The sequence below is a fragment of the Echiichthys vipera genome (assembly GCF_963691815.1).
Source record: "Echiichthys vipera genome assembly, chromosome: 10".
Classification (NCBI taxonomy): domain Eukaryota; kingdom Metazoa; phylum Chordata; class Actinopteri; order Perciformes; family Trachinidae; genus Echiichthys; species Echiichthys vipera.
This window is the reverse complement of record NC_139835.1, coordinates 18,343,221-18,365,677: the sequence shown is the minus strand read 5'-3', so window position 1 is coordinate 18,365,677 and position 22,457 is coordinate 18,343,221. Positions and strand designations below refer to the sequence as shown.

Genomic DNA, 22,457 nt, shown 5'->3' with positions numbered 1-22,457 from the left:
TGGGGTTTGAAATGTTGGCCTGACAATACAAGCAACTTTAAGAGGTAACTTTGGGCAATTACAAATTCTTATGTTAATATTTCATTACTTTGTGACATTTAAGGGTTAAGTAATCCATTTGAAAAAAGATGCATCAAACAACAGAATCAGAATCAACTTTATTGCCAAGTATGTAAACAGATTACATACCAGGAATTTGACCTGGTGATTCTGTGCTTAGTGGATACAAATAAACAAATATACAAATAAAAACAAAGCAAGAAGACACAGAATTTAGAAATGACAACTACATAAAAAGAATAGAATATCAAATATGAAATAGAATGTGCATATGTGCAGGTGATGGCGTGAATGTAACGCACCATGACACAATAACACATTCCTGGTGTGTCATGTGTTTACATACTTGGCAAAAAAGTGGATTCTGTTTCTGATATGGATGATAAAAACATTGTGTGCAGGCAGCCCCCCAGTCTAAAGCTAAATATTCGTTAGCTTTAAATTAACCTCTTTAGTTTGTCCCCATTAGCCTACATCACTCGTCTGAGCCTGTGTGGTCTCGGTATGTGATGCTGTCCTGGTTATTGTCTGCAGGTGCACGCTGCGCCGTGTCCTCGCGTGAACCCGAGCGGACAGGAGATGCTGTAACACACATCTGTCCGGAGCTTGTCTCTCGGCTGCTCCTCGGCCGTCTCACACACACCCCGCAGACAGGAAAGCGACAATACTTGGCTAAATATATATATTGGGTGTCTCAGACCTCGGGCGGCACTGTCATGCCCGCTGTCATCCTCGTGCCCAGCGCCTGCGCTACTCCACTGCAGCTGACGTCACACCCAGCATGGCGGTCAAGGTGACTCCGTCAATATTTCTTATCAGATATTCATTTTAAAGGCAGTAAAGCGGCCGTCGGGTACAGAGAGGACGGCATGTGTGTGCGGACGCGTCTCGTCTTAAATGCAGCGGAGTCCCCCGTTCTTGTTTTTCTGCATCTTTACATAGGCGCATCTCTGCCGGCCTGCAGAGACAACTGTAATTTGTTTTTCTATATGAGACAGATTTGGCTTGAAGCGGGTTTTATCTGCGGTTATTTCCACATGCATAGCGTTGTGGTGGACGTCACAGTTTAAAAATCAAAGCTAAACAGTGACAGCCCGGACTTGTTTTATTGGTTAACATATTTAACATATAGCATCATCTAATTGTAGGCACCGTTGTAATAATCTGACTCTGAATTGTCTTTAATTATTACAGCAAATTCTAAACTTGTGTGTTACAGGTGCAAGCCACAAAAAGAGCCGACCCCCATGACTTGAAGTCTATATTTTTGAAGGTAAGATCATTGCTCAAAGAAACCAAATCATCTTGAGCATTAACCCACATGGCAAAAAAAAAAACCAACCACACAAAAACATACAGAAACTTTGTGTTAAAAGTATACCAACATGTTGCAGTGAGTCAGTGAGTAGTGTCTGAGGTGTCCATTGGGATAGGCATAGTTCAGTAAAGGTCACACAAGTGCTCCGACTAATTTTGGATCTGCTTCAACAGAGAATCTCCCCCTTCGCTTTTGACTTCATGTGTGTTTTGATCTTCAGTCATTGGATTTCTCATCGTAATGCGTATCCGCTAACCTTCAAAAAACAGAAATCCCTGCCATTAGTGGGCGTAGGCTTGTTTAACCCAACATGTCTTGTTTGGAGTATAAACTTTGCTCCTGAAAATAGGGACTCTGAGTCGCCTTAGGGTCCCTCCACACCTCTTGAATCCACTATAAGAGGGCTGCTTGATTTGTAATGCATATTCAGGTGGAAGAGTTAATTACTGGAAGCTCATTCTGACTGCCTGTATAATTTGATTAAGAACTACTTGAGGCCTACTGTGAGGGTAAATGGATACACAATCACGTGATGGCGTAATGTGGCAATAAATTGCTTGGAATTAATATTTTCACTTAAAACATTAATTCAGCAGAGTGCGTTGAATTGTAGCCCTGAAAACACTTGGCGTGAAGGTCTCCTCCCACACTCTTTCTCTGTTTATCTCACGCTCTCTCCATCTGAGCTTGGCTGGCGCCCATGAGTGTGGCCTTTCTGTTGCCAGTTCATGTGGCGCTTGTGTTTCCAGAGCTATCTCGGTTCCAACTTGAAACCCAACCCAGTCTCTATAAATGACCTTACGTCTTAAAGCCTGACTGAGACCTCAGGTTTAGCACAGCACTATGTCGGGCTGTGCGTGTTTTTTCGCCTCCGCCAAGTGAAACAGACTCACAACAACGCAGAGCCACCAAGGTGATGTTATTGATCAAGTTATTGCCACTGTGTGTTGTACATTTTACCAATTCAAATTGGGCATTTGGGCCTTATGAGGATATAAACGGTTAGACAACTGACATTTGTTTACCTTCATATGTTTCTGTACCGTTTATACCGAGCTATCCCCTAAAGAAAAGGGCTACAGTTTCTTTTTGCATATCAATGAGCAGGACTGATTTAAAGGCATTTGAATCACCAGATTAACCACAAAAAATCATCTGCTTACTGTATCCATAAATGGGTAATGAGTTAATTTCCAGAAAATGTAGCATATCATAATCCATATCACTTACTCGATTTCTTGGGTTGCGTTGGCCTTCAGGTTAAAGAAGTGGGGGGGCGTGTGCTCAGAAGGTTCAGTTTAAAATTTGGGTGTTGGAAATAAAAGGGCAACACTTGCATCCTTTCATCCCAGAAGTGCCCTCCAACAAGACCCTAAATCACCAAACGCTCCAGTGGAGCCAGCAGATTGTACTGGGCTGTTTCCAGGTGTAAATGTGTGTGAGTGCGAACAGGGTGTTCCTTTACAAACAGAGTCTGGCACCGAGCAGTACTTCTCTGAATAAATGAAGGTTAAAACACATTAGTACACTGTTCCCCTATCACACTACATTACATTCATTAAGCCTTTTATCCACCCCAAAAATGTCAATATTATCCAAGTGCTATATTTTACCTTTATTTTTATTTTTTTACGATTCATGGGTCAAGATACTGTCTGAACAGGTGAGTTTTGAGTCTGTGACAGAAGATGTGTAGAGTTACTTGAAGTTGTGACTTTATTGAAAGGTAGCTGGGCATAGTGAGCCATTTGGCAGCAGCAGAGCTTAGTGGATGGGCTTGGGTGTATGGTTTGACCGTGTCCTGGATGTAGGTGAGTACCAGTGACTTGAATCAGATTCGAGCCGCCACTGGTAGCCATTGCAAGGTGCAGTGCAGTGTGAAAGAATACCAAAACATTTTTTTTGAACATGGTTATTACTTTTAATACATAACAGGACATATTTGCATGGCACAGCATGAACCATCTGTATTATACATACATGGGGTTGTATTGAGTGTAAGGAGACGTGTCTCTGCCCTACATGAAGTCAAAGGATGACAGTGATTCGAAAGAGACAAATGCTTTTTAAAACATTCTACCATAATGGGATGCAGGAAAGCATTGTATATATTTAAAATGCTGTGAATGCTGTGAAGCTGCTAGAAAATTGTACACAAACACATTATGGTCACAAAGGAAAGAGATGCCAATAGAGAGACAACAGACTTGTTGATTTGTCACCTGTCGGTTGTTTTGTTCTCTTTTTATGCACACAATGGGAATTCTACCTGATTCCTAATAAACCCACCTATGCTATGAGACATTCATGTTGTTTACAGCTCTGTCTGTGTCTCCTCTGCAGTACGCCACTGTGGTGGAGGATGGGGAGCGTTACATGACCCCCAGGGACTTTGTACAGAGTTACCTGGGTCTGCATACACAGCCTCAGCATAATCCCAAAACTGTGGAGCTGATAGCTGGAGTGGCTGACACGACTAAAGATGGGTGAGTGCCTACAGTGATGTAAAGAAAGTTGCTGTGGTAGTTGATGTGGAGGTATGTTTATAAGTGTGGATTATTCAGTGTGGGGTTCAGGTTTCCTCACTTAAATTCCCAGTTTCAGCTGTAATAAATTGTTCTGGACCAAAATAGCCTCTTCGTATTTCTTTTTAGATTGTTGTATTTTTTTGTTCTTTAGTAAACAACATGATTGTTCAACTATCATCTCTTCTGCAGCGGTGACAGTTTTGTAGCTGCTGCTGTTTAAATGTATAAAAAAGTAAATTACATGTCACAGTTTGTTGTCCTGAGAGCAACATAAAAACTGAAAATGAAACAGGTTACATGCTGTCAGAACAATACTACAGTAACTAATGGAAGTGCACAGCAATGCTTTTTTAGCTGTTATGGGAGGATTGTGTTGTGTTTAATGTACTGTCATCACAGGTTCAGTTGATACCCGTACTTCACAAACTCCTGCACATTTATTGCACCAATAATCTGGTGCAAGTGGCAAAATTCAAAATCTCATTTGCTCCCCTTAACTTCCACCCATTTAGAACGAGACAAATTAAGCTTTTGTGAGTATTTACCACAAAGCAAACCATGTTACACTAGGTTCTTTAGGTACTTTCAAGTCTACAAACCATCTGGATATCACATGATCAAACAGCAATTAACCTTTAAGGCCACTCCGACACCCAATTCTGATTATCTGTGTATAATCAGTTTTCTTCCCACTGCCACACCTGTTGGCGCTCTGTTGATGAAATATTCCTCAGTCTCACTAAAGCATTGTGTCAAAAACACTGTTGCCAATTCACCTCGATGTTTGCAGAGTAAATAGGTGTTTTTATTACCTGATCGATTTAAAATCCAGTGATAAGATAAGCCAAAATATATATCTGAAGGACGCGATGCTAGATGCACGTGTATTATTCACATTTTAATTAGCATGCAGAGCAGCAGTAAAACCTCCAATGGGTCTCATGAACAGCTGGAAACATGTGGAAAAAAGATAGATGCTCAAGTTCCATTGTTTTGTCTGAGCACATTAAAGACTTGTCATTGTCTGGTATCAGACAGAGTTGTCAACTTGTTACACTCTGTTTTCATCGTCGCTCTGACTGATTGACATGGGGAAGGGGGATTTGATTTTCTAGAGACCATCGTATCTGCCTGAATCTAAAATACTTTCAAGTCGACACTGGTACATAGCCATACAAACATGCTGGTTTTGCTGTTGTTTTAAACCGTAGACTATATAATAGAGATGGACGCAGCTTCTGAGTCTAAAAAATTGTAACCAATGTGGATGTGCTTTAAATCTGCCATCTGGGGGCGACTCCACTGGCTCCAAAAAGAAGCCTGATCGTATAGAAGTCGAGGGGTAAATGACTCTACTTCTCACTTGATTCATTACTTCAGGAAACATTTTCCTCATGAGTTTATGTTCTCAATCGCTAGTGTCAAGTCTTATTCACTAGAGCATGATGTTCACTTTGTAAATTATGCTCCCATTTAGAGGACAATAGCTGATAAAGCAAGGGATGCTGTAGGGCGAGGCTAATTTGTGAATGAATGTTGAAGCTCAATCTTGTTTATTGTTAATAATGATACATTTATATAGTTTATACAATAAATAATGAAATATAATAGAAGGTACAATGGAGCTCAACGTGGACCAGAAGTCTTTTAAGTGCTCCGAAAAAAATGGAAATTTGCTAAATGGGGCGTGTTGTTGGTAAAATTGTTTCCAAGGTCAATTTCAATGAATTTGAAGCAGCTGAAAAACAGGTTTAGGGTCACGTCACTGAGTTTACCTGCTGTCCTTCAGTCAGTATTTTTTATTTGTGTTTAATTTTCGGTAATTTTGTCAAAATCACTTTGTTCAGATAGCACTCTTTCTTTCTTGTCCAAACAGACTGATCTCTATCCAGGAGTTTCTGGCCTTTGAATCAGTCCTGTGCGCCCCGGATGCCCTGTTCATAGTTGCCTTTCAGTTGTTTGACAAGACTGGCACGGGGAACATCTCATTTGGTATGTACACGGATGTGCACGTTTGAGTGGGGGTGTACTTCAAGCACTACAGGGTACTAAGCATCATGTTGGGTACATTGTAGCTTTAACAGCACAACATTAGAATAACTGAAATAAAAGCATTGACTTCACACAGGTAATGAAAGGTATTTTAATAAGTAATAAAATACAAAGGTGATGGAAAGTCCCCAGAAATGACTGCAAGAGGGGGGTTCAAGCTGCATTTGAGTGTGAGAAGTTCTATTCTTACTAAAGCATGTGTTGCCAATAAACGTAGCAGCAGTATTCATGTATTTTTTATATATTACATGTGCTAGCAGCTAGTCTGGTCTCGGGGGCAGGGTAGCAAGCAAGCTGTGTGGAACATCACTTTATAACCAGCTCCATCTGACAAGCAGAGAAATGAATCCAGCATGTGATAAACCAAGAGAGGCAGTCTTACAAAGAAGCCGCTGCTATACTCTTTCTGTGCAATGGGCCTTCATAAAGGTGAAAAAATTGAGGGCAGTGCTTATAAAGAAAATGTCGTGGATGGACTCAGAATGTAAAAGGAGTTTGACTGTCAAACAGCCTATTCAGCGCCGCAGTCCAAATGGACTCTTTCCTCTACTCTAAGGAGGTTCTCCACGAATGGACTGAGGACATGAGATGGATGTTACAATTGCATCTTGCATGTTTTCCCCCTTTGTCTCTTGTGATTGCTCACTCATGTCTCACTCTTGCAGAAAATGTACGAGACATCTTCAGCCAGACTACAGTTCATCACCACATTCCCTTTAACTGGGACTGTGAGTTCATCAGGCTACACTTTGGCCATGAAAGAAACAAGAACCTCAGCTACACAGAGTTCACCCAGTTTCTGCAGGTACATATCATTTGATCTATGCTTGACAAACTTGACAAAGCAGTCTGATATGCTTATTCGCTTTCCTGCTGAGAGCCAGATGAGGAGACTGATGCCATTCTCACACCTGTGAAGCTACCGCCAGCAGCCAGTTAGTTTAGCTTAGCATAAATACTCCATCCAAGATATTGTAAAAAGTAATCTGAACGCTAGAACCTTTAAAGCTTACTAATTAACTAGAAGATGTATCATTTAGTTAATCAAAGGAAAATGAATCGGCAACTATTTTGAATATCGCTTCAGTTATTTTTAAGTAAAAAAAAACAACTAAACATCTGGATAAAACTTCGCAAGTGTGAAAATGTTCTGCTTTATCTTGTCATAAAGGGACAGTTTTCATTTTTTTGAAGTGTGGTTGTTATTATTATTATTATAACCTTTATTTAACCAGAAGAAACCCATTGAGATTAAAAGTGTCTTTTCCAAGGGAGACCTGGCCGAGACAGGCAGCTGCAGAGTTACAAACAGAAAACTCAAGGACAAAATCTTTAGAATAAAAAATAGCCAACACAATTTACAATACATCATATCAATTACAATTAAAAGTGAAGGAGCCATTTTTGCATTAAAAAAGGAGAATGTATTATACTATATTGTACTTATCCATAATCAGTGCATTATCAGATGGTAACAGATGGTCGGCAAGTTTGGAGAAGTAATGTACTGCTGTGGATGGGGGCTGCAGCCAGACGTATTTAAGCCACCTGGAAAAAGGCCCACCTAAAAAATCTGTTTGGTTCAAGTGTACGCTATATTTAGAATATTTTTACCGCTCTTTAGTTATTTTCCCAAAATCTCATGTAGTGCACATCAATAAAAGCGAAACATTTGATGATCACCTCCATCCTGTGGCAAGGCATTTTCATTTCCTGCTGAGACCAAATGGAAATGACACAAAATGATACATGCCATATATTCATTCATTCATTCATCTTCAACCGCTTATCCCGGGGTCGGGGTCGCGGGGGTGCTGGAGCCGATCCCAGCTGACATCGGGCGTGAGGCGGGGTACACCCTGGACAGGACGCCAGTCTATCACAGGGCACATAGAGACGTACAGAGACAGACAACCATTCACACCTACGGGCAATTTTAGACTCATCAATTAACCTAACACATGCATGTTTTTGGATTGTGGGAGGAAACCGGAGTACCCGGAGAAAACCCACGCAGACACGGGGAGAACATGCAAACTCCGCACAGAAAGGCCGAGGTCGGGATGCGAACCTGTGACCACATGCCATATATGATCTCTGAAAATAATGGGGTTGTGGTGTGGAGTTGCATCTTTAGTGTTTCATCTCTTCAGCTTTTCTAGCGGTTTGTGGTAGCCCAGTCTGCCATTAAGACACTTACCGATGTTGTTTTGCTTTATTGGTTGCATTGCTGTATCTCACTAAGACCTCTGTGCTGTTAAATCAGCAGCAGCAGCACGGTCAGGGAGAAACCTGGTTTGGAGTCGAGGGCTGTGGGATTTAGGCAGAAGCTGGGTGGTCTGAGCGTTAGACAGGCTGCGCTGCAGTGTGGGATCCCTCAGAGCACTTTGTGGTTTATCATACTTGACTAGGGCTTCCCGACGCTGCACCAAAGACTCTTGTATGTGCGAAATTTAATTTACATCAATCATTATTGTTGTCTTGTTTTTCTGTCGCATCCAGACCATTTCATTTCTTGCAAGTGAGTATCACTTAAAATACAAAACAGTACAGATCTACTGTATGTGTAGACTTGATTTCACTCTTGGCTCTGCCACCTTGTGGTTGCTGCAGTATTTGGCCTGAGTGCAGACAAGATAAAGCATTTATAGGCTTGAAAAGTCTAATGTTTGTAAAGGAGCAAAGTATCCTCAAGAGTTTTCAACAATATAATCAGCAAACATTGTGAGAATGAATCTCCTGCAACAATCCACTGATTAGGTTATCGGGACCAGAGTGTAAAGATGAAGTAACCGCTGAATATTGCAGTGATGTCGCTCTGTGGTCCTCGGGTTGTATTCGATGAGCTTTGACAGCAGACATTGACCTCGGGTCAGCCTCCCCCTTTATCCACATCTGATTGCATGGTTTGTCATATTGAATCATCTTCCTGCGGACACACCTGCCGGCCGCCTCACCAGCCGTTCGGCTCGGCTCCAGGATCGGACTTCTTGGGACATGGTTTTCATTAGTCTCCAGAGAGACGGTGGTGATTACAAATGCCGGTGTCTCACACTGTCACATCTGATGATTTTCACATCTGTCCAACTCTGTCATTATTACACTTTCATCCTCTAAAGTTCTATTTTTCTGTTCCCTTGTAATGCGATGCTTCCCGTCACAGAAACACATTCTGTGCCTCTTTTGTCAGCCAACAGCCTGACCTCCTCTCTTTGTGCGTGTTGCTGCAGGAGCTGCAGTTGGAGCATGCCCGCCAGGCATTTGCACAAAAAGACAAGAACAAAAGTGGCACCATCACTGCCTTGGACTTCGGCGACATCATGGCCACCATCAGGCACCACATGCTGACTCCATTTGTAGAGGAAAACCTGGTTTCAGTGAGTTTGGGAAAAAGTCACTTGCAGCCAGTCACAGCTATAATCAAAATTGTTATACAGCATTGTATTGCAAGTTTCAGGTCATTGTTTAGCTGTCCTGACCGCAACTTTACTGTTCTCATAAGCAAGCATTGAGCAGCTCAAGAGACAGATATTTCCTCAGGAGTGGTTGGAGACCTAAAAGGGAGTGAATATTGGACTAACATTCAGATGGCCAGAAACACAACTCCAAACGAAATGGAAGATAATGTTGCTCCATAACTTCCGCATGTGTAAATAAGTAAGCCTACCTGTTTGTAAAGAAAGTCGCCATTAAAGGTAACTTGAACGTTAATGATATGTCAGTTTTGTGTTCACAACTTGTTTCCGCTGCCGCCAAGTGTCCAAAACATGACATAAGAATATTGACAAGAAAGTAAAAGATTAGCATCCAGTGAGTCTAAAGTTAGCTTGGGCATCCATGTATTCAAGTTATGTAGTCATTTGCAGAACAAGGAGGATTTAAGAGAAAATAAAAAACATCAGTAGCCATACATACATCAGTAGTCACAAGCAATGACAGACTTTGGATCTTTCACCAGGCTGCAGGAGGCAGCACCTCCCACATGGTGAGCTTCTCCTACTTCAACGCCTTCAACGCCCTCCTCAACAACATGGAGCTCGTCCGCAAGATTTACAGCACCATGGCCGGCACTCACAGAGACGCACTTGTTACCAAAGGTACACCTGAGATACTCCCTACATCATTGAAATGAGCCATGTTTCAAATGTGATTTCAAATGTAGCTGTGCGATGATGTCTTAACTTTCTTGACAGAGTGGTGTGAGAGAACACACAGGGAACATTTACTGTAGCACTAAATTACAAAGGTAAATGAACATTTTTAACCTGGTCATCAGATCACCTCCTACATGTAGACCTGTGTAACTGATAGTGGTGCTGTCAGTCACATCTGCCCCTAATTGTGTTTCCCGTTGAGATGTTCCTCTACTTCCTACCCATGATTTTTCTCCTTCTAGAAACGATTTTGGGCAAATAGTATTTGCAAATAATTCTTCTTATTTGTTTACTTATCAGATCGAGCGTAAAGCGAACACTTGCATGTTATCTGTCAGCTGCAGAAAAGTATATCACTGCAGTACTTGAGATCGCAGAAGCAGGCTTATAACCGAAGGCTGCAACGCTTGGACCTGACAGGAAGATCTTTGTGGGGGAAGTGAAAAACTTAACTCTTTTCCCTCACTTCAACAACTACCATTAGCTTTCCTTTGAGAAAGACCACCCGATGGTAATGGAGCTTCTCAGCAGGCAACAGTAAAGAACTGAATACAAAGCACATGTAAGAGTGACACAGGGCGCTGCTAAGAGAATGCATGCTCCGTAGTGCACTCCCAGCGTATAGGGAATTGAGTTAATGGTTTAAAATGTTTCTCTGTCCTTTTATATCCTCTTCAAACAATGAAAAGTGTTTGCAAATACTATTTGATACTAGCCCGCTGTAAAAGAGACCTGATGTGTCTAACCCCTCTTCCTGAAGTCCTGTGTGCATCAGTTCATTTTCCTCTTCTCTTCATTGTGCCGTAGAGGAGTTTGTTCTTGGGGCAAATAAGTTTGGTCAAATCACTCCGATGGAGATTGACATCCTGTACCAGCTCGTCGGTCTCCACTCTCACTCCGGGTAAGATTCTCAATCACTTTTTTTTTTTATCCCTCTGGAGTTTGTTAATTGATCTGTGAATACGCTGAACATGTTTTATTAACCGTAACAGAGTTTTATTTATATGACGTAGAAAGAAGCGGAGAGGTGGGCTTTGACACAACATCTCATTTATGCCTGTAGACCAAAAACATACGGAAATATTTAGATTTATGGCAGAATATGCAGGCTTTCAATGAAAATAGTTTTGGTGATTATTATTACCATTCATGATGGAATAAAAAATGTTTATTATAAATGTTTTGAATACCCTAAGTGGATTTGAGGAACAGCAGCAGAACCTGCTAATTTCAAAGATAAAAGTGTAACGTTAAGATAACTTAAATTTCTAGAATCTGGGTAGATGTTGGTTAATTTACAGAATTTTTAACGTATTCATTTTTGCATTGTATCCCTCTTTTATAGCACTTTCTTAAGCTGCCAGGAACCCAAAATACATGAAAAATGAACCATGCCTGTAAAATAGGAATAAATATGTTGCAGGTAAAGTTATTGCTCATTCAGTTTAACAACAGTGGCTCCCCTGGCTGATTTACAAGACAAACATAAAACAAGCATACAGACTTTATGATGCGTCAGGCCGGTGGGGAATATTTGTGTCTCAAACATTAAGTAACAAAACACTTTCATTTACTTGCTGGGCCACGGGCACTCATCCAGCTTTGTTTGTCTCTTGTTTATATAAACTTAAATTAAAGTTGCTGTTACTTCAAGTTATATGCCAGTAAAAAGTCTATGGAAAATCTTACATCACTGGCTGCTGCTCGCAGGAGATGCGAGGCTCTCTGCTTTTTTTTTTCCTGGCCTAACTTCCTACCTCCCCTGCTGTTGTGTGTGAAGGCGGCTGAACCATGCAGACATTGAGAGGATAGCCCCGCTGGAGGAAGGAGCCATGCCGTACCACCTAGCAGAGGCCCAGAGACCGGTAGCCTGATTGACTCCTCTAATACACCTCACATCCTCCTGCCTTTTATCAAAGCCTTTTCCTCTTCTCTCTTGGCTTCCTTCTCAGAAAGGAGCTAAAAAAGGGAAAATGTTCAGCCACTGAATTAGCAGAGTGCCCATGTTTTTCTTCCCTTGTGAAGTGCATTACATTAACTCCCAGATAAAAGTACACCAATTACAGTTATAGAAGAGGAATAGATTGTTGCATTGCGCCTCTTCATGAAAGGCTCTCTCCCTTTTATTCAGTATAGCTGCACATACACATGAGCTGCAATCACACATCTGAGAATCTAATAAGAGGCTTTTATCAGTGTGGGGCTTGAGGAGTTTTTGGAGCCTTTAGAAAAAAAGTCTTCTAATGGCAGGAGGGGAGTGGGAGTCAAGGTGGATGTGGGAGAACAAAATAGTTCCTGCCTCCACCGGATAACACGGCTCTATATCAGGCTGTGGTCAGAGCTTTCAGGCCACTCATGCTCCTGGGACTCACACTCAGGGGTCTGGAATTTGATTCCTTCAGAGGGGATGCTGCAATTCTCAGGCCTGCCCTTTAGTGGAAGTAGGCTAATTGTTTAAACCCTTTGATCAAGACCTCGATCTTGTTAGCATGCACCCCTTGCTGGAAGCATCTGGGATGAGGGAAAGACTGATCTGCCCTACTCCCTCCGCATATGGTCTGGGAGAAGTTACTCACCGCCTCGACCTGCACACACACACACACACACACACACACACACACACACACACACACACACACACACACACACACACACACACACACACACACACTTTAACAGAGTCTCACTCGGACTGTGTAATATTCATGTAGATACTTATCTGAACATGGAAAAGGCTTGTGGGGCTAATCTGTTCCCCTGCACCACAGTGAAAACAAAAGGGGCTCCGCTTTCAACATCAAACCCCAATCGAGCGATCGAGCAGATAAGAGAGAAATTATACTTTGTTGTAAAAATAAAAGAGCTTTAGCCCGTAGCCTCCATGTAGCATGTGTGGAGAACTCAGCCACAGGTTCACACAGTCATTTACTGTATTAGAGCTGGTCTGACATTTAATACTGGCTCATGATGAACTATATGACATGTCCACATTCCATCGCCTTCCTCCGTTGTTGAGTACTCCATAGCATTTTTCTTTCCACAATGTATCTGGTTCGCTATAGTTTAATAGCCGGCCGATTCATGGTTGGCGTTCTGATCCCTCCTTGTCTTTCTCCAGATTCATTTGACCACCGGTGTCTTTTTCTTCCTATACAGCACGCTCACGAAACGTCTCGGCCCGTCTGGCTCCAGGCTGCAGAGTCTGCCTACAGGTTTGGTCTGGGCTCAATCGCTGGAGGTGAGTGACATGTCTGCGCCAGAGCCCCCGGCCCGCCCGAGGGGTAACCTTAGCCGGCCAGACTGGCGCACTGAGGCCCCAGGGCCGGCCATTGTGCTGCATGAGAGAGGGACTGAGATGTGAGGCTCCGGCATTGTACTGGCGTGCCACCAGTGGCTCCAGGCTGTCGTTGGAGCCGAGCTTTGGAATGACACAAATCTTCCGGAACCGCACTCTCTGGAATCTCCGTCTAATTACACTGGAAGGAACTGATACAAGGAACGTCTGACATAACTGCCCCTTTAGATGGCTACACACTCTGACCCTATGTGTGTGTGTGTGTGCGTGTGTTCTCTCCCCAAAGCACACATCAATCCTCATTCACTAGTGACCAATTCAGGCAGGGTCAAAAAGAGATATACATCATGTTGAAACTGCAGATAATGAGCTGTTTCTCACCCAGCCTCTTTGCTGACCGAACTGTTTGCATGTTTGAGAGAAGAGTCATTACAGCAGCCTTTGATGTCAGACAAGACAAGGCAAGAAAAGCTGTTAGCGCAACTTGTTGCCTCCCCAACAGTTATCCCACAAGTAACCAGACTTCCTACCTACAAACAGACCCTGTTAATTCTCAGTGATCATTAAACAACCCATCCCCAAAGATATCTGCAGAGGTTATTATTGTACAACTTACACTATCAGGTTAGACAATAACAAAGGAATCAGGGTGGCAAGATTGCTTATGTTCACCAGGAGCTCAAAAACATCAGTAAATCTGTTAATCGATCAACATAAAAATCTATTAATCAAGTATTTCATTCCATTTATTAACCTCCAGTTATTCTTCACGCAAAAGCTTCAGCTTTTCAAATGTGAGGGTGTGCTGCTTTTCTTTCTCATATATGATGGTAAATTCATTATTTTTTAGGTCTTGGACGGTTGGTCGAATAAAACAAAATGGTCCCCACAGATCCTTGAAATCCTTAAAAGTTTGTGGATTGGAGGGGGAGGAAAATCAAGACCTTGTAAAGTTTTCTATAATAGACATGGGTCATTAAAAGTACTTAGCAGCTGCAGCAAAACCTAACCTAGTCACCTAAAAACATCTATATCACTATGACAGCTATGGTGAAACACTGTTCACTGTGGAGACAAGAGGATACCTACAGTATATGAAGCAGAGTATACAGAATAAGAACCTTTGCAGAAAGACCGAAGAGATAGAGAAGAAACTTTCCTGAAACTGAAGGAAAGCGCTCTCTGACAACGAGGGAAAACGGCGAAAATATCGCAAATATAATGTACAGAACATTTAAAATTAAATGCTTTTCTAAACCGGTGGCACGCTAACCTCATATAGCCCCACTTTAAAATAGCTGAACTATCCCTTTAACATTAATAGGCTACATTGTTTTGCTACGATAGAGAATGAAAGAGTCCACTCTGTCTGCCATCACTGTAACAGCATCATTGAGAAGTGCTCACACATTCAAGCCTCTCTCTATTTTTTAATTGTTGCCTGCAAAGTCCTTGAATTCGATGTTTAAGAGCATGTGAAGCAAGGAATTTAAGGGCTCTGGGAAATTATAATGATCATTTTTTAAACTGTTTTCTGACATTTAATGGACAAAACAATTAACTATGTGTGTTTTTTCTAGCAACCGGCGCCACGGCTGTGTACCCCATCGACCTGGTGAAGACGCGCATGCAGAACCAACGCTCCACGGGCTCCTTTGTAGGAGAACTGATGTACAAGAACAGCTTCGACTGTGCGAAGAAAGTGCTCCGTTACGAGGGCTTCTTTGGATTCTACAGAGGTAATCCTTCGCAGATTTTATTATGTGTTAAAGGGACATGTGTGCACAGGCCAGCATATGGCTCTCGTGCAAAACAAACCGTCTGATGGGAAAGCATTAGGATTTGTCAGTGCGCTAATATCAGCAGCATGGTTTGCTAATTGATGCCAGAAACCTTTGCCCTCCCTGTTCAGCAGTGAATGAAGCCAACACCCAGGGGTCGCGTTTTCATTATCGTGATACCTGGGAGAGCTCCCCGAGGAAAATGACCGGCAGAATCCATGTAGTGGCGGCGTCTGATCTGCCTCTGCCCGGGTGTGTGATAATGGTGCTGAAGGCTTGTGATATACAACACTTCTACCCTTAGGCTGCTCATATGAAGGAAGTCAAGACTGCCATCTACTGCTACCTCCACTGCTGCAGCTCTTTGTTGCGCTGATCTGCCTTCCTTCCTCCTCTCTCGCACACGATAAGAGGCCGATTGACTCAGAGACAGACACGCTCGGCTGTTTTCTGGCCGCATACCAGCAGCAGTCACTCAGCAGCTCCTTCAGAAGTTTATCTGGCTCGATGAAGGACAGACGGTGAAACAGTATGGCAGTTATCGCCACCGTAGCACCCAGCCCCCCCCCTCCGATCTTGTACCTGACCACACAGTTCTCTCTGTTCTCCGCCAACTGTGGGGATCAGGCCTCAACAATGCTGATCCCATACGCACCAGCAGTGTCATATTTTTGGACTTTTGTTCACTGTCAATGGGATCTTTGTGTTGTGGTGCATCAGATGTATCAGCCACATCTGTAAATATTTATGGGTCTGTTTTACGCGCACATGAAACCCCGCAGCTTACATTGTTCTAGCTGTCAGTAGATGTATCCATTCAGCAAAGATAAAAAATGTGCATTCATTTGGAGCCTTGCTTTCTCTCTCTCTCTCTCTCTCTCTCTCTCTCTCTCTCTCTCTCTCTCCCTCCCTCTCTCTCTCTCTCTCTCTCTCTCTCTCTCTCTCTCTCTCTCTCTCTCTCTCTCTCTCTCTCTCTGTCAGGTATTCTAATGGTATCTATGAATAATATTTTGCAGGTCTGCTCCCGCAGCTCATTGGCGTTGCCCCGGAGAAAGCTATCAAACTCACGGCAAGTCATTCCACTGTGTTCAAAAAGTTGCTCCGAATGATTCGCTGTGAATGAAAAACATGCAGAGAGCACAGAAGAAACGCACTCTTCGCAATCAAGATGCGACTGCAACCACAAGTTAACATTAATGCCCCCGCCATCAAGAGTGGAATTGTGTCTCATCTGCCTCCTTTCTTGGTGTCTATTTTTTTATGTCCTTTTTTTCTTTTTCAGATGAATGATTTTGTCAGAGACAAGTTCACCAGTGAAGATAATACCATCCCACTGCCTGCAGAGATCCTCGCCGGTGGATGTGTAAGTATTACTTTTTAGAATTCAGTCTGCAGATGAACTAAAAACTAAGTAAAGAAACACCTTTAAATACATGCAAAATACACATGATTTAAAGGAATTAACATGGAAATAATTGTATGTCTTAAACTGTTGCATCATTCAGTTTAAAGGCTACAACTAATTTTACTCACCTGCATTTATAATAGTCATTTTTGTGTATAACCACGATGTTTGCTAATAAGATGGATCACTAGTTTAGCTTATGTAGAGTGAATAGTTTAATATGTCCTTCTCAATTATAGTGGAGTAGAATCATGACGTACTATAGCATGAACTGGAAATATTCAAGTACCACGTATTAAGTAATTAAGTTTATATACTTAGTTACGCCCCACTCTACACACACGATTTTAAAGTTTTGTATGTTTTTATCCTAAAATTATACCAGCCAGGTGAACTGAACTTATTCATGTTTTGCATTTCAGCCAAAGACACATTTTGCGTGATTCCTTTGTGGTAATATATTTAAATTCTTATTTTTTCACATGCTTCTCACTGAAAAACTCCTCCTCATTTTTTTAATTTGGGTGAGAGATTATAATTCCTCAGCTTGTTTTGTTTTCTGAATCTTCTGAATTAGACAACATTAACATCTTTTGAGCTCAGCGCAACATTAAAGATGTAATTCCTCCGCTCTGACTCTCCGCTGAAGTGAAACAGGGCCGGCCCTCGCAGCAGAGCCTGCAGGTTGCTCACAGAGGAGCGGGGTCTGCGGGGTCGCAACCCCTGTCAGGCTGTAATTGTAGGAAGAGGCCCTGGAGGGTCCTGGATGAAGCTGGGTCTAGCTCAGTGTGATTGAGTTTGACAACGTAGTACATACCTGAGGCGTGGTCGCAGTGCAGGTCCCTGCGCAGGACAACGAAGACATTTCTAATACACAAAAGCAACTGCTCAGGATACATCCCATCTGTGGCCTTCATGTGCGTTAGATTTATATTCGTTAATATGAATCGGACGACGTTCTTGTATTATTTTATGAAAAGTCTGGTTAATCTGACGGTTTGTGAAATTATCGCACTCATCAGAGGAGAGAACTAGGGAAGATAAAAGAGACGGGACGAATGCATCAATCTTCTAAGCAGCGGATACCCCCCCCCCCCTCGCTTTGAAAACGACTAAATGTACCAGAGCTTTTTTTAGCCCTTTGCTCGGATGTTTACAGATAAGACCCCTGCCCTGAATGTCACCAGCAGCCATCCTGGGGCCTGATTAGATTTGGGGAGGGTGATAAATGTGCCTGAGTCAGAGGGTGCCGAGCCTTCAGGGCATTGCGTGCCCGGACCCCGAGCCGTCCGGGTGATTCAGCGCTCTCCCCTGGGAAATGGGGGTGAAATGGGGAAGTGTGCGGGGCGAGGCCAGGCTGGGCCGCTCACCCTGCCACAGGAGGTGCCTCAGGGGAGGCGAGGGGGCAAAAGGGCCGGTGCCAGGGTCAGAGCCTCCCAACATTGAGCCGGGGCTTCTCCTAGACCCTGCGCCTGCTCTGCTCTGACCCCAGTTGTTCCTCTATCAATGCCTGCTTTTTCCTCCTCCTGTCAAGGCCACTCTCTTCCTATCTCAAAATCAGATCGTGGGCAAAAAGTGTCTTTTGTTCTGAAGTTTACAGAGATAATTTGAAATCTCTAAATGCTTACACACCATTACAGTTTCACCCAGAGTTCACCCCTCAGATGTGTAACCTTACTCAGTCTTAGAAATGGCACATATGGAGCACTCATCAGTTTCTTTGTCCCGTTGCGTCCTGCAGGCCGGAGCTTCCCAGGTGATTTTCACCAATCCTCTGGAGATTGTTAAGATCCGCCTGCAGGTGGCTGGAGAGATCACCACAGGCCCCAGGGTCAAAGCCCTGAGTGTTGTGAGAGACCTGGGCTTCTTTGGCCTCTACAAGGTAGGTCAGCACCTCTGCAGCACCGTGACGTCTGCGGCATCAACCTCTGCAAACTGTCATACAAGGGCAGTGAAAGATGTTCCTGAGATACAAGACTGAAAACACAGGGAGTTTATTTATCGTTCACCACAGGGTTTATAGTAACAATGTAGGAAGAGGCTTGGTGGAAGATGTTTTCAGACACGAATAATAGTACTTAAAAGTGAAAAATGCCCATTACAATTTCCCTGAAGCCAAAAGTGACATCTTCAGATGTTTTGTTTGGTCCGATCTGTCCAAAAAGAGATTACATATACTTTCACATAAAACAAAGAATATTAACATTTATAAAGGTGGAACTAAGTAGTTTTGTTTTTTGGTTGAAAAATTATTTTTAACTCCAATAAATTTGATTGTGATGAATCAAGTCACAATTGCAATACCACAATGTTCCAAAGTATTATCCGGATAATGTAGGTCAAAATGTAATAATTTTACAGAGTGTTATATCATTATAGAAGATTTTATTATCATAATAGTATTAATGGTGCATTCACTTTTAAAAGACATTTTAATGTGGATTAAGTTGGTAAAGGTGGAGTTACGTTCAGCTATATTGTTGGGTACTTGAATCTTTAACAATGCTTCTTTTTTTTCAAGATAACCATTTATTTGTGAAAAATCATAATCAGCAAGACAAATCACTGTAGCTATTAATTACAGTAAATATAGTGGAGTAAAGAAAACAATATTATTATAATAAGGTGACATAAAAGGAAATACTATGTATACTTTACTTTCCACTTCTGTATCGTAACATATGATTTCATGTTTGTGTTTTTTCCTGGAATGATGCACTGATGAAACACTACTGTATCTGAACAAAACATTTGTGTGTGTACAGAGACATAACGGAGGTCAGGGTAACAAATTTGAGGATCAAACAGTCCTTTTGCTGACTGTTTGCAATTTTCCAAAACAGCATTAAACATGCAAAGAAGGAGCCGTGGCCAACAACCAACAGCAAATTAGTGAGGGATTACGCTTTGCTACTGCTCCTTTTCCAGATCCTTGTGGGTTTACTTGCAGCTCGAGTCATGTGTTCATACTTCATATTTTAATGAGTAGCAGACAGTGTGTGGCTTGTTAAAAAAAAAAAAGAAAGAAAGAAAAAAAGAGCTGACTTCCTCTTGGCAGAAGAATCCAGCACACTGGGGTCCAAGGCAGCGCTCTGTGTGTGTGTGTGTGTGTGTGTGTGTGTGTGTGTGTGTGTGTGTGTGTGTGTGATGGATCTCTCTGGAGGCCCAGTGCTGCAGCTCTGCCTGGGGGCTCTTTGGCTCCATCATCAACACTAAAGCCCTCCTGTAGGTTGAACAAGACGGCCCCCTGACCACTTAATCCCCAAGACAAACCTCCTCAACCACAGCTTTTGCCCGTGACTGACTGTGGTCATGATGTATATGCATATTTAAATTGATGTATTTTTTTCTGTTAGGGAGCCAAAGCGTGTTTCCTGCGTGACATCCCCTTCTCTGCCATCTACTTTCCTGTTTATGCCCACACCAAGGCCAAACTGGCAGATGAGGACGGAAGCCTGGGGGCTCTACAGCTGCTCACTGCTGGAGCTATTGCAGGTATAAAAAAACAAAACAAAAAAAAAACATCTGGAGAGCTCAGCATCTGGACTCTGGACTGGACAGCCACGATTAATTGAGAGATGTCACATTTTCTGCTCCAAGAAATGCATTTTGGTTTCCACCGGCGTTGTGTTTTCTCCATCTATTGAACCTCCCTACACCCCGGCTGTGTGTATACGGGGCTTTTGTCCTGTCACACTATAGAGCTATACCCATTTCAAGCCCTGCGTGATTGTACCTGCAGCGGGGATGTCAGGATGTGACACCCATCTGTGCATAGTGAAAGCGCTTCATTACGTCTGTTGTTGAAACGTCTCCTAAGGTGTACCGGCGGCTTCGTTGGTGACCCCTGCTGATGTCATCAAGACCAGGCTCCAGGTGGCGGCCCGAGCGGGGCAGACGACATACAGCGGAGTCATCGATTGCTTCAGGAAGATCCTTAAGGAGGAAGGGTTCAGGGCGTTCTGGAAGGGGGCAGGAGGTAAACGCACACATGTATACACATACAAACACACACACACACTCAACAGTCCTGTAAGTTGGTTCATGACATCATTTTGGTGGCTGTAAAAGTTTTAGAAGGCACCGCGAGAGTATAAAATCCCACATTGTAATTTTCTGACTATTGTCCATTAGCTCGCGTCTTCAGATCCTCGCCACAGTTTGGTGTAACCCTGGTGACCTACGAACTGTTACAGAGATGGTTCTACCTTGACTTCGGAGGACAGTAAGTACTTTAACCACCATTTGCATAACTACGAAGCTCTCCTCGGTGTACAGAAGCGCTCCTTACCCTAATCTGACCCTCTCCTCAGTCGTCCCACCGGCTCTCAGCCCACTCCCAAACCTATAATCCAGGACCATCCATCTGTGACTGTAGACCATGTAGGCGGCTACCATCTGGCTGCTGCAACCTTTGCTGGTGTCGAGAGAAAGTTTGGTCTGCACCTGCCCAAGTTCAAGTCTTCCGGGGAGGAGACAATCAAACCAGCGGTGCCACAAATGGAGCCACAAGCTTCATAAGAGCAATTGTCAGTGACTGCGAGAGTTGCATCCTCCTCCAGTCATTAAGTTTCCTCCAAAATGGTTTTATTGAGCCACATTTCAATTAAATGCATTTGAGCGGCTGTCTTACTTTAAATGCTGCATGAGTATGGCTTTATTGCTTTTTTTTTTTTTTTTGCATAGCTTGCACAACTTTATTGTACATATTGTACTTCTCCACAGAGGGACATTATGGCATGACGAAGGATTGTAACTGCTGTTTCTGATGTGCAATAGCTTTGGTGTGCATGTGTCAGTTTAACTTCAGAGACACGAGGATGTACAGATGTTTTCAAAAGTGTTTATTTGAAAATCACGACCAGGGACTCTGGAAATAATTTTAAATGTATTTATTGTATTTTATTGAAATAAATCATTCAAACTGTTTCTACTGTGTGAAAAGTACATTCTCGGCTGTGAGATTCTTCAGGAAACAAACAGATCTGATTTCAGCTCCTGTCGACACACATCACTGAGCAGTTACAGCATACATGATCATCTTCTTAGGCATTGAGGATATTCCACTATGTCCAGTCTAACCAGCTGCACTGATTAAGTGAAAACTGGTGCAGTATAGAACAATATAGAAAGTAGAAAGACATCTGGATTTTTGACATTTCAGTATTTTACAAACAAGTGAATATTTAGGTTATCAAGTCTAAAAGGAACGGAGAGGACAACATGGTTCTACGGTTACAAGAAGTTTACATTCCTGGGTGTTCAAATATGCGATTGCTTTATACAACTTTGGTGGAAATGGAGTTAAGCTGTGAGTGTTACCTATTTGAATTGAAAAACTCAAAATTAAGGCTCATGTTAACATGCCCAAAATGAAGACAGGGAGGATTTTACAGTCAAAAAAATTAAAGTTTAAGGCATCTGGTTGAAGAAAGGACGACAGGTGTGTGTTTTCTGAATATGGCTTCATGTTAGTGTCTGAGGTTGATAGTCCTGTCACTTGTGTAAATCCGAGGAAGACTAGCGGTCCAGCTAACTGAGAAGGCAGAGTTGTCCGAATAAGAAGGTGTAAGAAATCAAAAGATGTCCATACTTCTTTCTGATCAAAACTACATCTTTTTACTCCAGTCATGTTGTCATCCATCATAAAACGGGGCTGATATTAACAAGCGCGCCACTGGTCCCTCAAACATCGCCTCCATGGCGAGTAGATCAGGCAGCCAGGCGCTGAGCTGCCAGCTCCTCTGCATCATCTCTGTTCTCATTGATCTCTGCCAGTGTGCGAACAAAACGGGTCCACTCGTCGTTTCGTGGAACCGCAGTTTGCTGTGGGGGAGGGGCACAACAGAGTCACGCACAGGCTT

General features: G+C 42.7%; 2 protein-coding genes across 3 annotated transcripts in view; one reads left to right on the top strand and one right to left on the bottom strand.

The window, feature by feature from the left end:
• The first annotated feature begins 759 nt into the window (after window positions 1-759).
• Window positions 760-21,522, top strand: LOC310952764 (electrogenic aspartate/glutamate antiporter SLC25A12, mitochondrial-like). Of its 2 annotated transcripts, none has more exons than XM_083921461.1 (18): window positions 760-853; window positions 1,280-1,333; window positions 3,722-3,864; window positions 5,783-5,898; window positions 6,624-6,763; window positions 9,189-9,335; window positions 9,917-10,055; window positions 10,920-11,013; window positions 11,893-11,977; window positions 13,269-13,350; window positions 14,988-15,146; window positions 16,205-16,257; window positions 16,471-16,551; window positions 18,335-18,475; window positions 19,950-20,088; window positions 20,414-20,572; window positions 20,728-20,818; window positions 20,907-21,522. In XM_083921461.1, exons 1-18 carry the CDS (start codon window positions 842-844, stop codon window positions 21,112-21,114), a joined length of 2,043 nt encoding a protein of 680 aa, XP_083777587.1. In that variant the 5' UTR covers window positions 760-841; the 3' UTR covers window positions 21,115-21,522. The 2 variants fall into 2 exon arrangements, with proteins under 2 accessions (XP_083777587.1, XP_083777588.1); XM_083921462.1 differs by lacking the exon at window positions 760-853 and adding an exon at window positions 984-1,032.
• Window positions 21,509-22,457, bottom strand: part of dync1i2a (dynein, cytoplasmic 1, intermediate chain 2a) — a 19,004-nt gene continuing 18,055 nt past the window's right edge. Inside the window, exon 16 of the mRNA XM_083921463.1 lies at window positions 21,509-22,419. Within this exon, the coding sequence (XP_083777589.1) occupies window positions 22,306-22,419 (114 nt within the window). The 3' untranslated portion in view covers window positions 21,509-22,305. The remainder of the gene's footprint in view (window positions 22,420-22,457) is intronic.